Raw genomic sequence first — 20096 nt, forward strand, 5'->3', positions numbered from 1 at the left:
GTCGAAGAAATCGTTGTCGAAGTCATTAAAACTCACTTCTACCTTTTAATCAAAGGGGACGATAGAGATGTATCCTTGGTTCTCCATTTCTGAATCCTGATTTCTTCAGTTTGATATACATCTTCTCGAGCGCCTGTCGGTTCGGTTCGTACGAAACGGACTTCGGAAGGGAAAACCGACATGGGTCAGAGTTCCGTCTGTTCAACAGAAGAACATGTCGCTTCTCCAAATCCCTGCGTGATCGAACCCTTTCTCCAAGTCCGAAGCTTCAGAGCAAATATGATGACGTGGGAAAGAGCCGAAATCAACTAGCCGTTGGAGTTGGAGGTACTATGATGACGTGGTAAATGAAATCATCCAGTAAAATAATAAATGAAAATTAGTAGTGCCTGTAAACATTTCCTCTCTATTTATCTTAAAAAGAGAGTTACAGTCATAATCAGAAACGGCATTGGGTTTCAAAATTCAAATTTCGAGATTGGAGCGGAGCCCAAGATCGATCAAGAATTGCAGTTTTTCCGGCGAATCGTCTCCATTAATCCAGAAGAATCGCAGATGCCTCTGGCGTTGCCCACATGCTTCAAGACCGAGATTCTCACGTCACCTGTTTCAGGGCATCACAGATTCGCGAAGCGGGACACTGGGTTTGCTGTGCCGACAAGGATACAGCACAGTGTCCGAACCGACGATGACCGCAAGAGGCTGAAAACTCCAGGCTCTTTTACTTTCAGGCGATTCTGACGAAAAGAGTCCGAGACGCTCAATCAAGACCTTTTTGACGCCATCACCCCCCTCGACCGCGGCGCCGCTGCCATGCCCGATGACAAGATCCGTGTTGATCAGGTCCTCTTTTCCTTTCCTTTTGATTCACAGTGTGGCCTTGATAGACTGGAACAAGAACGTGTCAGGGTACACTACGATGATTTCCTCAAATTCGTCTCTATTGCCAATGCAATACTACTTAAATGTAGAGTGTATATGTTTTGCATATTATTTGCCCTCTTTGAAAAGCTCCAGAACCTCGTAGAACACTTGCTTGTTAGATTTTCATCACTGTTTTGATCTTGTATTGGTGTGTAGCCCCTTCCTCCTACGGTTTGATGGGGTTGATTAGCAAACATGTGGGTAACATGTGCAGAGGAAGATGATATCTGGAGTTGGGTACTTTTCTTTTTCCTCCTCTTCAAAGTTCAATTTCTTATTTTGTTAGGAGACCTGCCTTCTTCTTCCTCAGTTAGCTTCTGGAATATGATGATCCACAGGCAAACACCCTCTAAGTAACTCTCTCTTTTATGGGATAGTTTTAATCTGTTTCTTTAATGATCATGATTATGCTGCTTTTTTATGTCTCGGATGATATGTGGTTGAGTTGTAACCGGATGTACATTAGGAACCAACAAGAATCTGATTGACAAAACTTGGTATATATTGAAAATGAATATATTTTGTATTTTATTTGCCTTGTGTTAAAAGCTTCAGAAACTCTTAGAACACTTGTTAGATTTGCATTGCTGTTGTTATGACCGTTTATTGATGCATAGCTTCTTCCACCTAAGATTTTCATGGGGTTGAGTTTGTTGCTAAGAAAACATCTGCCGAGGGAGACAATATCTGAAGCTAGGTACTTCTCTTTCTTCTCTTCAAAATTCAAGGCAAGCCGAACTGTCTTCTTACTCAGTTAGCTTCTAGAATCTGATTTTCAACAAGGAATTGACATCAGATTCTATAAGCATATAACTCCCTCTGTTGTGTTACCTTTACCTTTTCGAGAAAGTTTTAGTTTTTTTTATTATTATTATGACCATGCTGCCTTTTTATACTTCGGATGATCTGTTTTCGTGAAAGTTTTAGTCTTTTAGACTTGCTTGTTAGATTTTCATCGCTGTTATAAGCTTCAAAAACTCGTAGAACACTTGCTTGTTAGATTTTCATTGTTGTTGTTCTGATCGTTTAGTGATGTGTAGCTTCTTCCTCCTAAAGGTCTCATGTGGTTGACTTTGGTCCAAAGAAAGCAAGAGGGGAGAAAGCAAACATACAAGTAAGTTTCTCTTTTCGGAATTTGGACTCGGTTTTATAAGTCCGAAAAAATTCGGGTTAACGTGAGCTCGAACTTGAAACCCTCAAACTGAGTACTGACTCGGGTTAGGTCGGGTTGATCCGTTTAACATCCTTAAAAAAAACTTGGTATAGATTGGGATGAAATTTATACGCAAAAGTTGAAGCATCTACCATCTTTGAGAAAGTTATATATGAAATGTCTCACCTATCTCTCTCTCTTTTTTACGTGGTTTGGATTTATAGTAGGGTGTCAATTTTGGTCGGAACCCCACCCTAATCTAGCCCAAAAAATAGCGGGTTTCAAGCACAAATATCTTGGTCCGAAAATTTTTGAGTTTTCGGGTCGGGCTAAATCGGGATTCGGACCCGAAAGCCTAGAATTTTTTTCAACAAAAATAAATTTCGAAGAATAAATTTAGTGGGGCAGTCCGAACTCAAATCCAAAATCTATAGGGTTGGATTTCGAGTTTGATTGTTTAGATCCGAAAAAAGTCAGATCGACCCGAGCCTCGGGCCTAGTGCGGGCTTGGCCAGGTCAGAGGGTCAGATAAAAATATCCAAATTTCAAATACCCATCCCGGTTAGAGGGTCAGATATTCAAAAATCGGATACTCGCCTTATAACAATATGTCTAAAACCCGAAAGTCGAGTTCGGGTTTGGGTTGGTATCCGAATAATAAAAAAAATAAGCATTATACCTGTAATATCGCGAGACCATTACAGAATGTTTCACGAGATATTTTAGTATTTTATGTAACGTTTCGAGGCCGCTAACGAAAGTTGAAACTGGTATCACACACCAACACGAGACTTTTCAGCGTTTTTATCTTCACTCGCATGCATATGGAGAAACACTTCCTTGTAAGTCATCCATCATTAGATTGTTCCAGATCAAATACACTTAACTTTGGAGTTCTTCCGAGATAAGCAACTGAAAAGGTAGATGCATCTTGTTGGTATGAGTAGCTCAATCAATTCGTATAAGTTATCCTGACTGTGCAGTTCCACCTACATAGCCTTCATATCTCTCTCATTCTAATGTTTCGATTCATTCATGTACCCCTCTAACCTAGTAGTACTTGGAGAGCCGCTCCTTGTCCATACCACTTACCCTGGCGATCACTCTTCACCCTCATCCTAACTCGGGACGTTACACGCTCACCAGTTTCCACCTGGTTTTTCATCGAACCACACCGTATTAGGAGAGTATCAACTCTGATACCATTTGTAACACCCCGAGACCATTACTGAAAGTTAAAACTACCCTCATACACTAACACGAGACCTTTCAGCGTGTTTTGTCCTCACTCTTGCATAAGAGACACTTTCCAGTAGGTCACTCATCCTGAGATTGCTCCAGAGTCAGAACATTTAATTTTGGAGTTCTTTCGGGATAATCAACAAAAAGTAGGTGTACATTGTTGCTATGAGTAACCCAACTAATTTTTTTATATTATCTTAGACCGTATAGTTTCATACATATATAGCCCTCGGATCTCTCTCACTCTGGTACGGAATTAGCGAAGAAATTGAAAATAGGTAAGTAATTGTGAAAATCTTATTTTTTTTCATGCACATTGATGGTTGTGGGGATTCAATTGATGAACAATGATACTTCTTCCACTTCTTTTCTTGTAATTGTTGATGTTTCTGAAGTTGTCTTTTGTACTATAGTATAGTAATAGATACGAGTCGGATCTGGGTTTTAGGTGTTGTTTTTAGAGTACCACAGTGTAATGGATCATATAGGTAACCTATTTCTGAAATTTAGAATATCAGTGTGTAATGGGTCATATAGATAACCTGCCACGATGGTCAACATGGATATATATGGGTCACAATGTACACACTGCACACGGGTCACAAGATCACAAGTTGCACAACAGTCGGGTCACAATAGACAGGAGTTGGTGACATGGCCATATGGTCACATAGTGACATGGTCACATTAGTCACGGGTCATAAGAATAACGATTCGCATAGGTCACAAGGATGACATGGTAATATGTTCACATGGTCACATGGTACTATGTTTACATGGTCATATAGTACAATGTTCACATGGTCATATGGTACTATGCAAATCATGTGACATGGTAACGCATTTTCACCGGGTTTAGCAACGGATTCTTTGTCAGAAGATTCTTCGGTTGTCTCATCCTCATTAGAAGATTCTTCGGTTGCCTCATCTTTGTCAGAAGATTCTTTGGTTGCCTCATCCTTGTCAGCATCACTTTCACCCCCATCAGCATTGGTGTCATCTTCTTCTTCTATGTTCTCATCCTCTTCTTCGTCATGCCAACATCATCTTCAGCTGCCTCGTCCCCATCATCGTTACTATCGTCGTCTTCAGCATCTTCTTCGTCATCCACATCTCCTCCAGATTTGTCATTCCCTCCCGAAGGTTCCTCGGGGACATGTCTTGAACAAAAATCAAGATATATACTCATCAGATTAAACCATGTGACCATGTAACCCTACAATTTAGTACCATGTGACCAAATGAATATAGTACCATGTGACCAAATGACCAAGTTCTCCTACTTGTGAGATGATAGTAACCACCATTTTGTCCAGGGGAGAAAGATCTTCTACTGTACCTGCATCTTTACGCGATGGATCTTTCTCCTTATATGATGGCTCTTTCTCCTTAGGTGAGGTTTTTTTCCCTTAAGCAAGGTCTCCTTCTCCTTGGGAGAGGCCTCATTCTCCTGTGTCTATGTCTTCTCTTTTTCTGACCCCAATGGAGTCACATCTCTAGGTGTTAACTCATAATCTCCAACATCTTGGTTGTAATATTCTTCAGTTCCCACAGAACCTAAATGAGGACTTGTCGTAAATCCTTCTTTCTCTACTAGACTTTTCCTCAAGTTCTCCTGCACTGTGGCCATTGGCGTAGATCTGTCCTTGTCTACGTACCGGATATGTCCCTAAGTTCTCCTGCAGTGTGGGACTTGTCATAAATCCCTCTTTGTCCGTCAGACCTGTCCTCAGGCTCTCCTGCTCTTTCCCAACAAGTCCGACCTCCTTTAAAAGGCATCTCACAGCATCATTGATTCTGATCTCGACTTCTTTTATTTTGGCCTTCAACTCGGTCTTTAAGTCCTTCTAGACTTGACAATCCCGCTACTCTTTGTCATCTCCCTTATAGTACTTGTTGTGGTTGGAGTCTTTGTTGCAGTAATTGTTGTTCTTGTTCTTGTTCTTGTTCTTGTTCTTCTCGTCGCTCATACTTTTCCCCTTCTTCTTCTTAGAAGACTTTCTGGAATGAATTTTCAATTCATAGAATTTCTTCCAGTATATGCTTTCTGAATTCCTATCGAGATATTGCATCCAAAACTTAACCGTTGGATCTGTACTTCCATCAAAATCCTCCAGATAAAAAAGAAGTGTTTCTTCTATCGCTCCATTCTTTAGTATACTCTTAATTTCCTGAAAATAAATGTCATTTATTGTTACTATATGCAATCATGTGACCATATGACCATCACACCAACCGACCATGGTACCATGTGACCGAGTGACATGGTACCATGTGACCATTTGAATATGGTACCATGTGACCATTTGAACATGGTATCATATGATTATATGAACATGATACCATGTGACCATATGAAAATAAAACTTGTGACCATGTGACAATGAAACTTGTAACGTGCACATGAAACCTTGACCAAATGACCATGTCTTATTTTGTGCGTACCTTTAGTTTAGTGTCAATCTTGTTTATTACAGTGTTGAATGTTCATCTGACATTTGATTTGATTGACTTCTTGCATATCCTGAGACACATCGGATCCGCTTCGTCAACATCTTTATACACTCTGTTGGCATCCAAGTTCGAGATACATTTGAAATGAAGTAACTGTAATAAAATATTTAAATATTATATCCCAAAACAAAGATCAAATTACAAGACAACTTTTAATTAATACTTGTGAAAATCACTTACCATGTCTTATTTTGTGCGTACCTTTAGTTTAGTGTCAATCTTGTTTATTACAGTGTTGAATGTTCATCTGACATTTGATTTGATTGGCTTCTTGCATATCCTGAGACACATCGGATCCGCTTCGTCAACATCTTTATACACTCTGTTGGCATCCAAGTTCGAGATACATTTGAAATGAAGTAACTGTAATAAAATATTTAAATATTATATCTCAAAACAAAGATCAAATTACAAGACAACTTTTAATTAATACTTGTGAAAATCACTTACCATAAAAGGTATTATATAAACCTCCGACAATGCCATTTTTTCTTCGGTGTTCCACTTGCGAAGCTTTTTTTTACTTGATCAATCATTTTATCAAATGTATGACGTCCCTAGGAAAATCTTTCACAGAAATCCAAATCATTTAACATGTCCACCAAATCATGGTTTATATATTCATTTGTTGTGGTATGATCCAATATTCTTCCAGGTAACATGACAATAGTCAGTTTCTTCCGATTGACTTGACGTCTTCTCTAGTTGTCTTATCACGCTTTCCTTAGACAACTTTCGCTTTCCAAAAGTCTTGACTGTAACGACCTGAGGCCGCTACGAATTGTCGAAACTGCCCTCACACAGCAACCCAAGACCTTTCAACATGTTTTGTCCTCACTCGCATGCATACCGAGACACTTCCCAGTAGGTCACCCATCCTGAGATTGCTCCAGAGTCAGCACGCTTAACTTTGGAGTTCTCTCGGGATAGTCAACCAAAAAGGTATGTGCACCTTGTTGCTATAAGTAGCTCAACTAATTCTTTTTATGTTATCTTAGACTGTATAGTCTCATACCTATATAGCCCTCGGATCTCTCTCATTCTGGTGTGTTCAATTCATCCCTGTACCCCCTACCCAGAAATTCGTCAGGAGTCGCCCCTTGTCCGTGCCTCTGCACCGGCGATCACTCCCCGCCCTCCTACGGTACTCTGGGTTGTCAAATTGACCTTGAACTGGTTTTTTCTCATATATTCTAATCCAACCGGATATTCACCGCATTTTAATTTGAAAATAAGAGCCTCGACGATGGAGTATCTAATAGGCACACCATTTATAACAAGCCATAATTCCTTATCGTCTTCTACACTCACAGCATAGTTTATGAGGAATGTCGTTGGAGCCATCTTCAACGTGTTATTGAATTATATGTGAAACAAGTGTTGGAATACGATTCATTACTGAAGTATCTCCATTCTTCGAGTGTTTTTTACCTTCGGGTGTTACTTCAGTAATGAATCGCAATTCTAACACTTGTTTCACATGCAATTCGATGATATGTTGAAGATGGCTTCAGCGGCATTCGGATATGTCCCTAAGTTCTCCTGCAAGAATTATGTTTTGTTATAAATGGAGTGTCCACCAGATACTCCATCGTCGAGCACGCTCTCATATGAGGTGAGTATCCGGTTAGATGGGAATATATAAGGAAAAACCAGTTCAGAGATAAGATTTTTGAAAAGCGAAAGATATCTAAGGAAAGCTTGATCGGAAGAGCTTGATCGGAAGAAACTGACTATTGTCATATTGTTTGGAGGAATATCGGATCATGCCACAACATATAAGTATATAAACCATGATTTGGTGGACATGGTAGATGATTTGAATTTCTGCGAAAGATTTGTCTGATGATGTTATACATTTGATAAAATGATTGATCAAGTAAAAAAAGCTTCATAAGTAAACCAGAAAAAAAATGTACCATCGGTGGTTTATAATACCTCTTATGGTAAGTGATTTTCAATACATGTATTAATTAAAATTTGTCTTATTACTTGATCATTTATTGGGATATAATATTTAAATATTATATTGCAGTTGCTTCCTTTCGAATGTATCTCGAACTTGGATGCCAAAGGAATGTACAAAGACGTTGACGAAACGGATCCGACGTGTCCCAGGATGTACAAGAAGTCAATGAAATCAAATGTCAGATGGACGTTCAACAGAGTAAATAAACAAGATTGACACTTAATCAAAGGTATGCACAAAATATGACTTGGCTAGAGGTTTCATGTGCACTTGGTTACAGGTTTCATGGTCATAGATTTTATGTTCATATGGTCACATGATACTATATGGTACCATGTTTTGTTGGTCTCATGGTTACATGATTGCATATAGTAACTATTTTCAGGAATTAAAAGTATACTAAAGAATAGATCGATAGAAGAAGCACTTCTTTTTTATCTAAAAGAATTTGATGGAAGTACAGATTTAAGTTTTGGATGCAATATCTCGACAGGAATCCGAAAAGCATATACTGGAAGAAAATTCATGAATTGGAAATTCGTTCCAGAAAGTCTTCTAAGAAGAAGAAGAAGGGAAAAAGTCTGATAGATGAAGAAGAAATAGAGGATGAGCGACGAGAAGAAGAAGAACAACAACAACAACGACAACAACTACCGCAACAAAGACTCCAACCACAATGAAAACGACAAAGAGTAGCGGGATTGTCAAGTCTAGAAGCACTTAAGACGATTTGAAGGCCGAAATAAAAACAGTCGAGATCAAAATCATCGATGTCGTGAAAGGCCTTTTAAAGGAGGTCGGGCTCATTGGGAAAGAGCCTTAGGACAGGTCCGACGAACAAAGAGGGATTTATGACAAGTCAGGAGAACTTGGGGACAGATCCAGTAGACAAGGACAGATCTGTGTCAAGGGCCACAGTGCAGGAGAACTTGAGAAAAAATCGAGTAGAGAAAGAATAATTTACGACAAGTCCTAATTTTGGTTATGTGGGAACCGGGGAATATTATGATCAAGATGTTGGAGATTATGAGTTAAGACCTAGAGATGTGACTCCATGGGGTCTGAAAAAGAGAAGACTCAGGAGAAGGAGACCTCGGCCAAGAAGGAGGAGGTCTTGCTTAAGGAGAAAGAACCCTCATCTAAGGAGAAATGACTTTCGTCTAAGGAGAAAGATACATCGCGTAAGATGCACAGTAGAAGATCTCCCCTGGACAAAATGGTGGTTACTGTCATCGCGCAAGTAGGAAGTAAGTATTTATACTTGATCACATTGCACTATGTTTACCCAGTCACATGGTACCATGTTCACTGGGTCACATGGTACTAAGTTGTAGGATCACATAGTTTAATCTAAGTGTATATCTTGATTTTTGTTTAGGAGATGTTCCCGAAAAACCTTCGGGAGGGAATAACAAATATGGAGGAGATGTGGATGACGAAGAAGATGCTGAAGACGATGATAGTGACGATGATGGGACGAGGCAGCTGAAAATGATGTTGGCAGTGACGAAGAAGAGGATGAGAACACGAAAAAAGAAGATGACACCAATGCTAATGGGGTGAAAGCGATGCTGACGAGGATGAGGCAGTCGAAGAATCTTTTGACGAGGATATGAGGCAGTCGAAGAATGTTTAACAAAGAATCTGTTGCTAAACCTGGTGAAGATGCGGTACCATGTCACATGGTTCGCATAGTACCATGTGACCATGTAAACATAGTATCATGCGAACATAGTATCATATCATCCTATGTGAACCGTTATTATGACCATGTAAACATAGTATCATGTGAACATAGTACTATATCATCCTTGTGACCTATGCAAACCGTTATTCTAATGACTCATGACTAATGTGGTCGTGTGGTCATGTCACCAACTCCTGTCTATTGTGACCCGACTATTGTGTAACTAATGATTTTGTGTGTAGTGTGTACATTGTGACCCATATATACTCATGCTGACCATCGTGTGGTCATGTCACCAACTCCTGTCTATTGTGACCCGACTATTGTGTAACTAATGATTTTGTGTGTAGTGTGTACATTGTGACATTACACACTGATACATTAAACTTCAAAAATAGGTTACATGTATGACTCATTACACAATGATATAAAAATAACACCTAAAACCCAGATTCGACCTCGGATCTATAACTATACTATACTACAATACAAAAGACAAAACTTCAGAAACATCAACAATTACAAGAAAAAAATGGAAGAAGCATGAAAAAGTTAGAGAAAACCGTATATAAATACCTGATCTTTTATAAAATTCCCAAATAAATATGTGAACTATAAAATTCCCAAACAAATACCTAAACTTTTTAAAACTTCCATATAAATACCTAAACTTTTAAAAATTTACCAAATAAAACCAAAATTCATTAACGACGTTAAAGTTGTAACGGAATCCGTCGGTAATTGATGACTTACCGTCAATGAATATTGTTTTATTTGGAAAAATTTTAGAAGTTTGGGTATTTATGTGGAAGTTTTAAATAGTTCATGTATTTATTTAGTAATGTTATAGTTCAGGTATTTATTTGAAATATTTGTAAAAAATTATATGCGATTTTCCCACAAAGAATAAGATTTTTAAATTTTTTTACCTATTTCCAACTTCTTCGCTAATTCCGTACTGATTTTGCTTTGATTTCTAATGATTTTGAAGAAACAATTGAAGGTTTCAGAGGAGAGAGAAAGTGCAGGAGAGAGAGAGGTCGAGATTGACGAGAGAGAGGAAAGAGAGAGAAACTGGAAAAACAGGGGAGAGAGAAACAAAACCCTAGATTTTAGGAGGAAAAATTTTTTTTATTAAAAAAATAGGGGATATCGCCAAAAAAACACTATACTCTTTCTCGATAAAAAAACCTTCCACTTTTTTGTTACTAATTAAATGCATACTTGGTGTGATTAGCCTATAAAATCCCGATTTTTTTAAAAATTTGTCGAAAACCTCTCCGTGTTTGACAGCTCAAACAAAAATGATGATATGGCAATGACATGTCTTCCAAATCATGCACACATCATCATAATTATGTCAAATCATCATTTTAAACAAAATTTATATTGAATAATTTATTTAAATTAATATATACATACACATTCACACATATATATATATATATATATTAAAAATAAAACTATTTATAATTAATAAAACACATATATATGTACAACATATATATATATATATATATATATGTATTCATACATATATACATTCATATGTGTATATATAATATATATTAGTTATAATTATTTTTAGGGAAAATCGACAAAAAAAACTTATACTCTTCAGGTGTCGACAAAAAAACTCTATACTTTTTTATTACCAAAAAAATCTTATACTTATAATTATTCGCCGAAATATACATATACTCTTCAGATGTTACACAAAAAAATGATGTATTTTTTTAATTACTAAACAAACCGTATACTTATACTTGTTCGTCGAAATATACATATACTTTATAAATCTAGCAAATAAACCCCTAAACGCAAACGCCAAAAAAATGTGGTAAAAAATCTAACCGAACCTAATCCAACCGATATATACTCGAACCGATTAAAATAATATACTACATTGGATATGAGTATTTTAAATCCGAAATAACTAAACCCGAAATAAACGAACCGAATCGAACTGATTAAAATAATATACTATATTAGATATAAATATTTCAAATTCGAGTGAAACCAGTATCATTATATTAATTTTTTGAATTAAATTTAGAATATATTGGATATTAATTGATGATATTGGTAGATAAACGGTTATATTCGGTTACGGTTAATTCAAGTTCGATTTATTCGTTTTACAGTTATTTTGGGTTCGGTTATTTCGGATTTGAAATATTCATATCCAATGTGGTATGTTATTTTAATCAGTTCGATTTGGTTTGGGTATATATCGGTTGGTTTAGGTTCGAATAGATTTTTTACCGCTTTTTTTTTGCGTTTACGTTTAGGGATTTATTTGTTAGAATTTATAAAGTACATATATATTTCGGTGAATAAGTATACGTATAGGGTTTGTTTGGTAATAAAAAAAAGTACAGGATTTTTTTGTTTGACATCTGAAGAGTACAAGTATATTTTGACGAATAAGTATAAGTATAGTATTTTTTTATAATAAAAAATATAGAATTTTTTTGTCAACATCTGAAGAGTACAAGGTTTTTTGGAAGATTTTCTCTTATTTTTATTTTATTATGTATATTAGTTGTGTATATATATATGTTGTATGTATAACTAATATATATACATATACATATTATTTTTAATATATATATGTATATATGTTAATTCAATTACTTTTATTTTAATATGTATATTAGTTGTATATGTATATGTATATGTATATGTATATATTGTATGTATAACTAATATATATATATTCTATGGATATATGTTAGTTATAATTACTTTTAGTTTAATATGTATATTAGTTATATATGTATATGTTGTATATATATATAATTAATTATAATTAATTTTATTTTAATACGTATATATGTATGTATATATATTAATTATAATATATATATATATGTTGTATGTATATATATGTGTTTTATTAATTATAAGTAATTTTATTTTTAATATATATATATATGTATGTGTGAATTTGTATGTATGTATATTAATTTAAATAAATTATTCAATTTAAATTTTGTTTAAATGATGATGTGACATAATTATGATGATATGTGCATGATTTAGAGACCATGTCATTGTCATTTCATCATTTTTGTTTGAGTTTTTCTGCGAATTTTTAAAAAGTTCGGAGTTTTATGAGCTAATAACACCAAATAAATGGTTTAATTAGTAACGAAAAAAGTACAGGAGTTTTTCATCGAATTGGAAAGAGTATAGGGTTTTTTTGACGATTTTCCTAAAAATATAAATATAAGATGGTATTTTAGTCGGCATTATATCAAAAATACCTTTCATATGCTATTTTAACCAGTTATGACCATGTGACCAAAATTATAGTTTGGTCACATGATGGTCACATTGATTATAACATTAAAATTATAATAGTTTTATCAAATAATTAGTTTGATACGTAAGGGATGAACATAGTGAAGTAGTGTGAACAGTATAAATTTAATGTTATGAATAATGTGACCACTATGTGACCAAACCGTAATTATGGTCACATGGTCACAACTGGAGAAGGGTATGAGTTGAAGTTAAAATAGCATATGGAGAGTATTTTTGATAATATCTCATTTTAGTCATTACATATTAAGAGTGTATAATAGAAGTTGAATTTTTTTTTAAAGAGCAAGATATGATTGGATGTTGATATAGCATATTGAGGGTAGAACAGAAATTGACCAAAAACCCACCGTTACTATTTTTAGCCTTAAAAGGTATGTATATTATATAATTTGATGTTCTTTTACCAAACATTTATTATTTATTTTTTTGCAAAGTTACCAAACATAAAATTCTATTTACATTACTTCGCATAAAATTTTACGGCAAATCATTTGAAATCTTCAAATTATTATACTTCATCGTGCCCAGTATTTTTTTCAAATAAAAAAATAACGTGCAAATGTTGCAAGATGTTTAAATTGTTGTCATACTTCTGTCCTGTGAGGGTTATAAAAAGAGTAAAAAGTATAAAAACAATTACAGAAAAAGATAAAAGAGAAAATTCCCAAAAAAAATACTTAGAACTTTCAAATTTTGATTAAAAAATACTAAATTTTTTTATTTTATCAAATAAATATTAAATTTTTTAAGTTTGATAAAATAAACACTTAACTCTTCTATAATTATCAAAATAAACAAAATGACTGATACAGCACAATAAGACTCATCAAATTATTTTACTTAGTTTGTTTTTACAATCGAAAAAAATTCATATATTTTTTTGGATCATTAAAAAAGTTCAAAGTTTTTTTTATAATCTCAGAAAAATTCATGTATTTTTTGACTCACTTAAAAAATTCAGTGTTTTTTAGATTCGTTTAAAAATTTTAATATTTATTTGATAAAAAATAAAATTCAATATTTTTTTTCAAATTTGAGAAGTTGACTGTTTATTTTTTAGATTTTCTCAATAAAAAATGATGACAACTGTGACGTTAAAAAGGCACAACAAATGCCCGATGCCAATTGGTCGGGTGGTCATATATAGATATCGGACCACGCTTTGTTATATCTCGCATTGGACGAAGAAACAGACGATATAACATGTCTTTAATGATTTTTTTAAAAAAAAATCGTAAATTTATAACCTTCTCTTGCATAAAATCGTAAATATGGTTGAGAGCTGGACCGCAATCCATTGAGCATTTTCTTAAATAAGGACTGATTATAATTTTAAAATCAAGATTAACCGACAAATTAAAGAAATTCAAATACGGTCACTATTCTCGTATGTCCAACGGCTGAAAACATGCGAGAAATGGTCCTCTAGGATTAGACAACTTAATCTATCGTCATTAGTTTAACCACTAATTACTTGCTAATGCAAATTAAGCGACCCACATTTAACAACTTACATATTTTTTAAAAACATTGAAGATATTGATAAATATCGATCTTTCGCCGAAAAGTATCACATTTCATGAATACATTTGGTTCTTTCTACTAAAATATTTGTACTTTTCTTGGTCACACAATACATACTTTGATAATTAAATTTTAATATACACAATGATACATGTATTTTTCCTGATATACTATACGGAATGTTTTCCAATGATTTTACGTATGACATGATTTTATCGATTAACATTTGTCTCGATGTCACCGGTCGAACCCACAATTATATACTCATCCACAAAGCGCGCGCACACATACATACACACAATTATAATATTATATATATGTATATATGTTGTATACGTAAATATGTGTGCGTGTGTGGATTTGACTCAATGAAATGTACTCGTATAACTAGAAAAAATTTTCTACTCTCATTTCCAGTTAGTGTATGTATGTATGTATGTATGTATGTATGTATGTATGTATGTATGTATGTATGTATGTATGTATGTATGTATGTATGTATGTATGTATGTATGTATGTATGTATGTATGTATGTATGTATGTATGTATGTATGTATGTATGTATGTATGTACTTTTAAATCAGAAACGTGGGGGTGGGTGTGCGCGCGCACCGACCAGCCAATAGTTTATGCAAATCGTACAACTTTGAGTCTTAATTTATCATTTTTGAATCGAGGGGAGAAGCTTCGGGAGCTCACTATTAAATAAGGAGAACTCATGTACACTATTTAGTATATACAAGGACATGCTATATGTACATATAAGTATGAGGAAAATAAAATAGAAGACAATATTGATAAGAAAATCCAAATTTGAAAAATAATATATAGTGATTGCATTTATTAATTCACTAATCAACGGTTAATTACTATTGGCTGAAGACCTGCACATGCAACACTCTGCTTAAGTTCATGACTCTGCTTCTTTTCCAAGCCACGGTCTACATGATTTGGTTTTAAAGGAATGCTAGAATACATGGATCACCACATCGATCTGCTGACATCATTCGCAAAGACATCCTCCGGTACACTAGGCGTAAAATTTCCTCTCTCAAAACTGATTTGGCGAGATCTAATCTGGGCGACTCGGCACTTACTGTCTGGTTTTGCTACTTTGATCCATTGTAATTGCATTACATCCTTTTGACTTTGCTCTACTCATGATGTAACAAACTCTTGTATTTTGTACATGGACAGTATAAATATATACGAGTTTACCGGAAAAAAAAATAATAATTAATTTAACTCTGGTTAACATGTATATATATGTGTGTGTATATATATATCGATGTTTAAATTACTTGCAATTAATTAGGCAACAACCCATCTGGAATCTTTGACCTTTGAAGCCCAAACCCTTTTTTGTTTAAGATTAGATGAGTAATTATCCTACAATCAACATTTAATTATTAATTAATAATAAACAAAGCCGCAAAATCTCGGCCTATGTCCTTGTGGTCTCTTAATTCCCAAGTGCCGGGAATCTCGCCGCTCTATTAAATACCCAAATCTCTGTCTCTTTCCACCAGCAAAAAACGATGTATTTAATTGCATTTATTAATTCACTAATCAACGGTTAATTAATCTTCAAAGCCTTAGTTACAATATTTCATGATAGATTACACATGCATACACAGATAAATTCAGAAAACGATCATAAATGAGTTAGAAGTATTTAATTTTTTTATCCCAAAAGGTCATAGCCGAATGGTATAAATGGTTGAAAAGAGTGGAGTGTTTTTGTCACATGTCCTATGTTCGAGCCGTGGGCTGGGGACGGAGGTCCGCATTTGTGGTACACAAGCTGCCTCCGGATCTTGGTAGATGTAGTCGGTTCGAAAGTTCGGGGAATTTCTTGAGTTTTAAAAAAAGTATTTAATTTATAGTGGTGATTAATAATGCTATAAATATTATAAATTATAGCAAGTTGGCTCGTGTCCACGTACGATAATATAATAAAGAAACGTATTCGGAATTGAGATGTTAATTTATAAACAAAAAAATGAGTAGAACCAATTGAAGCGTTTAAAATAGAAGAGTGGGAGAGTTAAGGATGAATAATTATGTGATGGCTGATGCCTAGTTGGTCCAACAACCAGTGATCATAAATGACCAATCAGCAACCTTCGTTTCGTCCAACGTTTTCTTCTTAAAAAAATATATCGACCGACCGAATAGAAAATTCGAAAATTTAATAATAAACATGTCCTAATAATCGTTCTCTCACCTCTTTCTCCCGCCGTTCTTGGTTCTCTCTCTCTCTATATCTCCTTCTCCAAATAATCTCTTCTTATGCCATGGCTTCTGCGTAATCTCTCTATCTCTCTCTATCTATCTATTATCTATCTGTCTACCAATATGTCTAGTTAACTTTCTCTCTCTTGCTCATTCTCTCTCTCTCTCATCTCCCAATGTTGGGAAGCCACGGAGAAGTGAGTACTATAGTTCTTCATATTGAGCCCTCTTATATATTTAAGAACATAAGGTTGTGTGCGGACAACTTGGTTATGATTGACGTGAACTCTTTGTTGTGTTGATAAAAGGTCATGTGGCCAAGACTGGTGGCCAACAAGATTCTAAGGAAGAGAGTCGGGAGCAATAACTTCGTCGCCGACTTCCCGACCAACTCAGAGAAACTTCTAGAAGCTTCTATATTAGACGAGCGGCCTTCCTTCTCAGCCAACCCCGCTTTCTTTGATCCTCGAAAGATCGCACACGACTACAAGTATATGACAATATTCATCCATCTCACATATAATAAGTTCATATCATATGAATTTCGTCAAATATATGATGCCCTAACTAAATATCCTATGATTTTCTTTTAGCATCTATATCTGTATGTATGGATCATATATATATATGAGTATCAGCCACGGTATGAACTCATAATATTTATTGTTCATGTTCAACGAGAATCTAACTTAAATTAGACCTAACTCGTGAAGTTCAATATTGATCATAGAGTTTTTGTTAGCACATGGAACGTCGGTGGCATCGCCCCGGATGATGGGCTTGACATGGAAGATCTACTGGAAACAAATAAAACCCCATGTGACATATACGTACTCGGGTAATTAATAATATACAATATACAATTATACGAAATAATTATATTGCATGATTATTTATCTGAGTTGTCTGAAATCGTAACTAAGGTTTCAAGAGATCGTGCCTCTGCGAGCTTCAAGCGTTCTCGGGTCGGAGAACAACAAAGTTTCTGCGGAATGGAACTCGATGATAAGAGAGGCTCTGAACAAGAAGAGAGTAGTACGTCGTCACCAGGAGAAGACTGGCGGCACTGAAAAAGAAGGCGGCTTGTCAGAATCAAAGGGCATTAACGGTATTTCTCAAGATTTCCGGTGTGTCATAAGCAAACAGATGGTCGGAATATTGATCTCCGTCTGGGTCCGGAATGATCTCCGGCCGTTCATCAGTCATCCTAGCGTCTCATGTGTTGGATGTGGGGTCATGGGTTGTTTAGGAAACAAGGTAAGCTTATATATATATATATATATATATTATGAATATAACGAGAAATATTTGCATTTTGTTTTAGTGATTTGTCTGTAGTTTTCATTAGGGTTTTTTTTAATTTAATTTATAGAATTTACTATTGTGTTTATTAAATTGATTGAGAGAATATATAATCAGGGAGCGGTGTCAGTCAGGTATAAATTGCACGAGACGAGCTTTTGCTTCGTATGCGGCCATCTGGCCTCCGGTGGACGTGACAAAGACGGAAAGAAAAGAAACTCCGACGTCGCCGACATCTTATCAAGATCGAGTTTCCCCCGAGGCCCTTCTCTTGATTTGCCCAAAAAGATTCTTGATCATGAGTAAGCTTTTTTTTATATATATAAATATTATTATTATCTATATTTAATTATATTTATAAAAAACACACACGAATAAGATAAAGATTTCCAACTTGTTAATAGTTAAATGTAGATATTGAAGCAACCGAAAGCATCGAAACTATTCAAAAATCGGTTAGAAATCCACGTAGATTAAGCAAGTTGACCTGCCGACTTTAGAACCTCGTAATTCATGACAAAAAAAATTAGATTTTTTTGTTAAAAATTATCAAACTTTTTGTATAATTTGATATATTAATATAACCATCTAATAGAACGTGTTCTTGTTTTTTTATTTGGATCAAAACGAAGCCGAGTGATTTTACTTGGAGATTTGAACTATAGAATTTCCTTGCCAGAGGAGAAGACAAGATTGTTGGTAGAAAAACAAGAATGGAACATCTTAATTGAAAACGATCAGGTAATATTATATATATATATATATATATATATAGTTTTAAAATGCTAATAAAATTTGGAGTTCGTGTGTGAGTTTATTGATATAAAATTTTTGTAAAATGAAGCTAAGAATGGAGATTATGAACGGCGAAACATTACAAGGATGGAAAGAAGGAAATGTGAAATTTGCCCCAACGTATAAATATATTCCGAATTCGGATATATATTATGGATGCATTAAACAAAGAAAAGAAGAGAAAAAACGAGCTCCGGCATGGTAAGTAGTAATATACTATAATAATCTGCAATAATTTATCTTTTATATAAAAACATTTTTAAAACTATATTTTTTTTATTACATATATATAGGTGTGATCGGATAATTTGGTACGGAGATGGACTGAAGCAACATGTGTATACCAGAGGGGAATCGAAGATATCTGACCATAGACCCGTTAAAGCAGTATTTACCACCAAAGTCGTAGTTTTGCGTTGTTCTAATACATTTCGCAATTTATTTCTTTCAGACAGATTCGATAAAAAAAAAACCGACCCACTTGAAATAGAATCGACAGATTACCCGTGGATTTCTATGTAACAAAACAAGACTTAAGTATCCGAATATATATTTTCAAAAGGCTTAATATATATTGTTATAAAATTTGATTTGTTGGTTATTCTATACGAAGAATATTACACTTAAAGAGATATAGAAACCATTTGAAAAGATTATAATAATATTATATAATGTTTAGATTTGATATTATTCTATATTTTTGAAAAAGTTTGGACCCTCAAAGAGTAAAACGGAAAAACTAACCAGTTCTATTCACTTGAGAAAAAGTCAAGTACAACTCACTTTTTGTTAGAGCTACTCAACACCCAGATGAAACTCCCCATGAGTTTCAACTCTCTCTCACAATGAATTCTACCGATCAAAAACTTTACCAGCTCAAACGCTCACCAAAGGAATAGAGATTTTTCCATTAAGTCTCCCCCTCATATCCACGCCTAAACACTCACCAGAGAAAAGAGATTTGTCCAATCGGTCTCTTTCTCATACACACACTCACTCAAAAGCGAGTGCTCACTCACTAACAGAAAAACTCTTTTAATAAAATATGTTTTGCTCTCCGTTAGAACTGATATGCACTTGCTCTCTCCTTTATATAGGCTCCTCCAGTTCGCCTTAGATCTCCACGAATTGATTTGATAGACTCCTCCTTGATTCTCTTTGATTTCATCTTTATCTCCAAGATCTCATCTTTATCTCTTGTTTGACTCTATCTCTTCAGCCTTTGACCTTATCTCCAAGATTTTATCTTTATCTCAAATCTCCTCAAATCTTCTTGGCTTTGATTCTATCTTCATCTCTTCAAGTCAAATCCAAACTTCGTGGCTATATCTCTTCAGATTGCTTTTCCTAAAATCTCTCCAAGTGGTTGTCATTGAGTCCATCTCAATCTGTCTTTGACTTTTACTCCAACTCTCCAGAT

The 20096-nt window shown here is 34.7% G+C and overlaps 1 protein-coding gene and 1 long non-coding RNA gene across 5 annotated transcripts; both read left to right on the forward strand.

Annotated features, from left to right (window-relative positions):
- Positions 1-9809, forward strand: LOC104824035. 3 transcript variants are annotated; one of them, XR_773402.2, is made up of 5 exons: positions 1-1621; positions 1981-2038; positions 7869-8031; positions 8296-9049; positions 9181-9809. It is a non-coding gene; the product is annotated as an uncharacterized LOC104824035 (long non-coding RNA). The 3 variants fall into 3 exon arrangements; XR_773403.2 differs by having other exon boundaries at positions 1-327; positions 434-2038; positions 9181-9808; XR_773401.2 differs by having other exon boundaries at positions 1-2038; positions 9181-9808.
- A 6772-nt stretch (positions 9810-16581) lies between these two features.
- Positions 16582-19231, forward strand: LOC104824048 (type IV inositol polyphosphate 5-phosphatase 9-like). 2 transcript variants are annotated; one of them, XM_010555956.1, is made up of 9 exons: positions 16582-16652; positions 16767-16776; positions 16888-17069; positions 17310-17417; positions 17503-17836; positions 17999-18183; positions 18514-18622; positions 18726-18877; positions 18970-19231. In XM_010555956.1, the coding sequence occupies exons 1-9, from the start codon at positions 16642-16644 to the stop codon at positions 19196-19198; spliced, it is 1320 nt and encodes a 439-aa protein (XP_010554258.1). In that variant the 5' UTR covers positions 16582-16641; the 3' UTR covers positions 19199-19231. The 2 variants fall into 2 exon arrangements, with proteins under 2 accessions (XP_010554258.1, XP_010554268.1); XM_010555966.1 differs by lacking the exon at positions 16767-16776 and having other exon boundaries at positions 16609-16652.
- Positions 19232-20096: the final 865 nt, after the last annotated feature.

Source organism: Tarenaya hassleriana, unplaced genomic scaffold, assembly GCF_000463585.1.
Source record: "Tarenaya hassleriana unplaced genomic scaffold, ASM46358v1 Cleome1, whole genome shotgun sequence".
NCBI classification, from domain to species: Eukaryota; Viridiplantae; Streptophyta; class Magnoliopsida; order Brassicales; family Cleomaceae; genus Tarenaya; species Tarenaya hassleriana.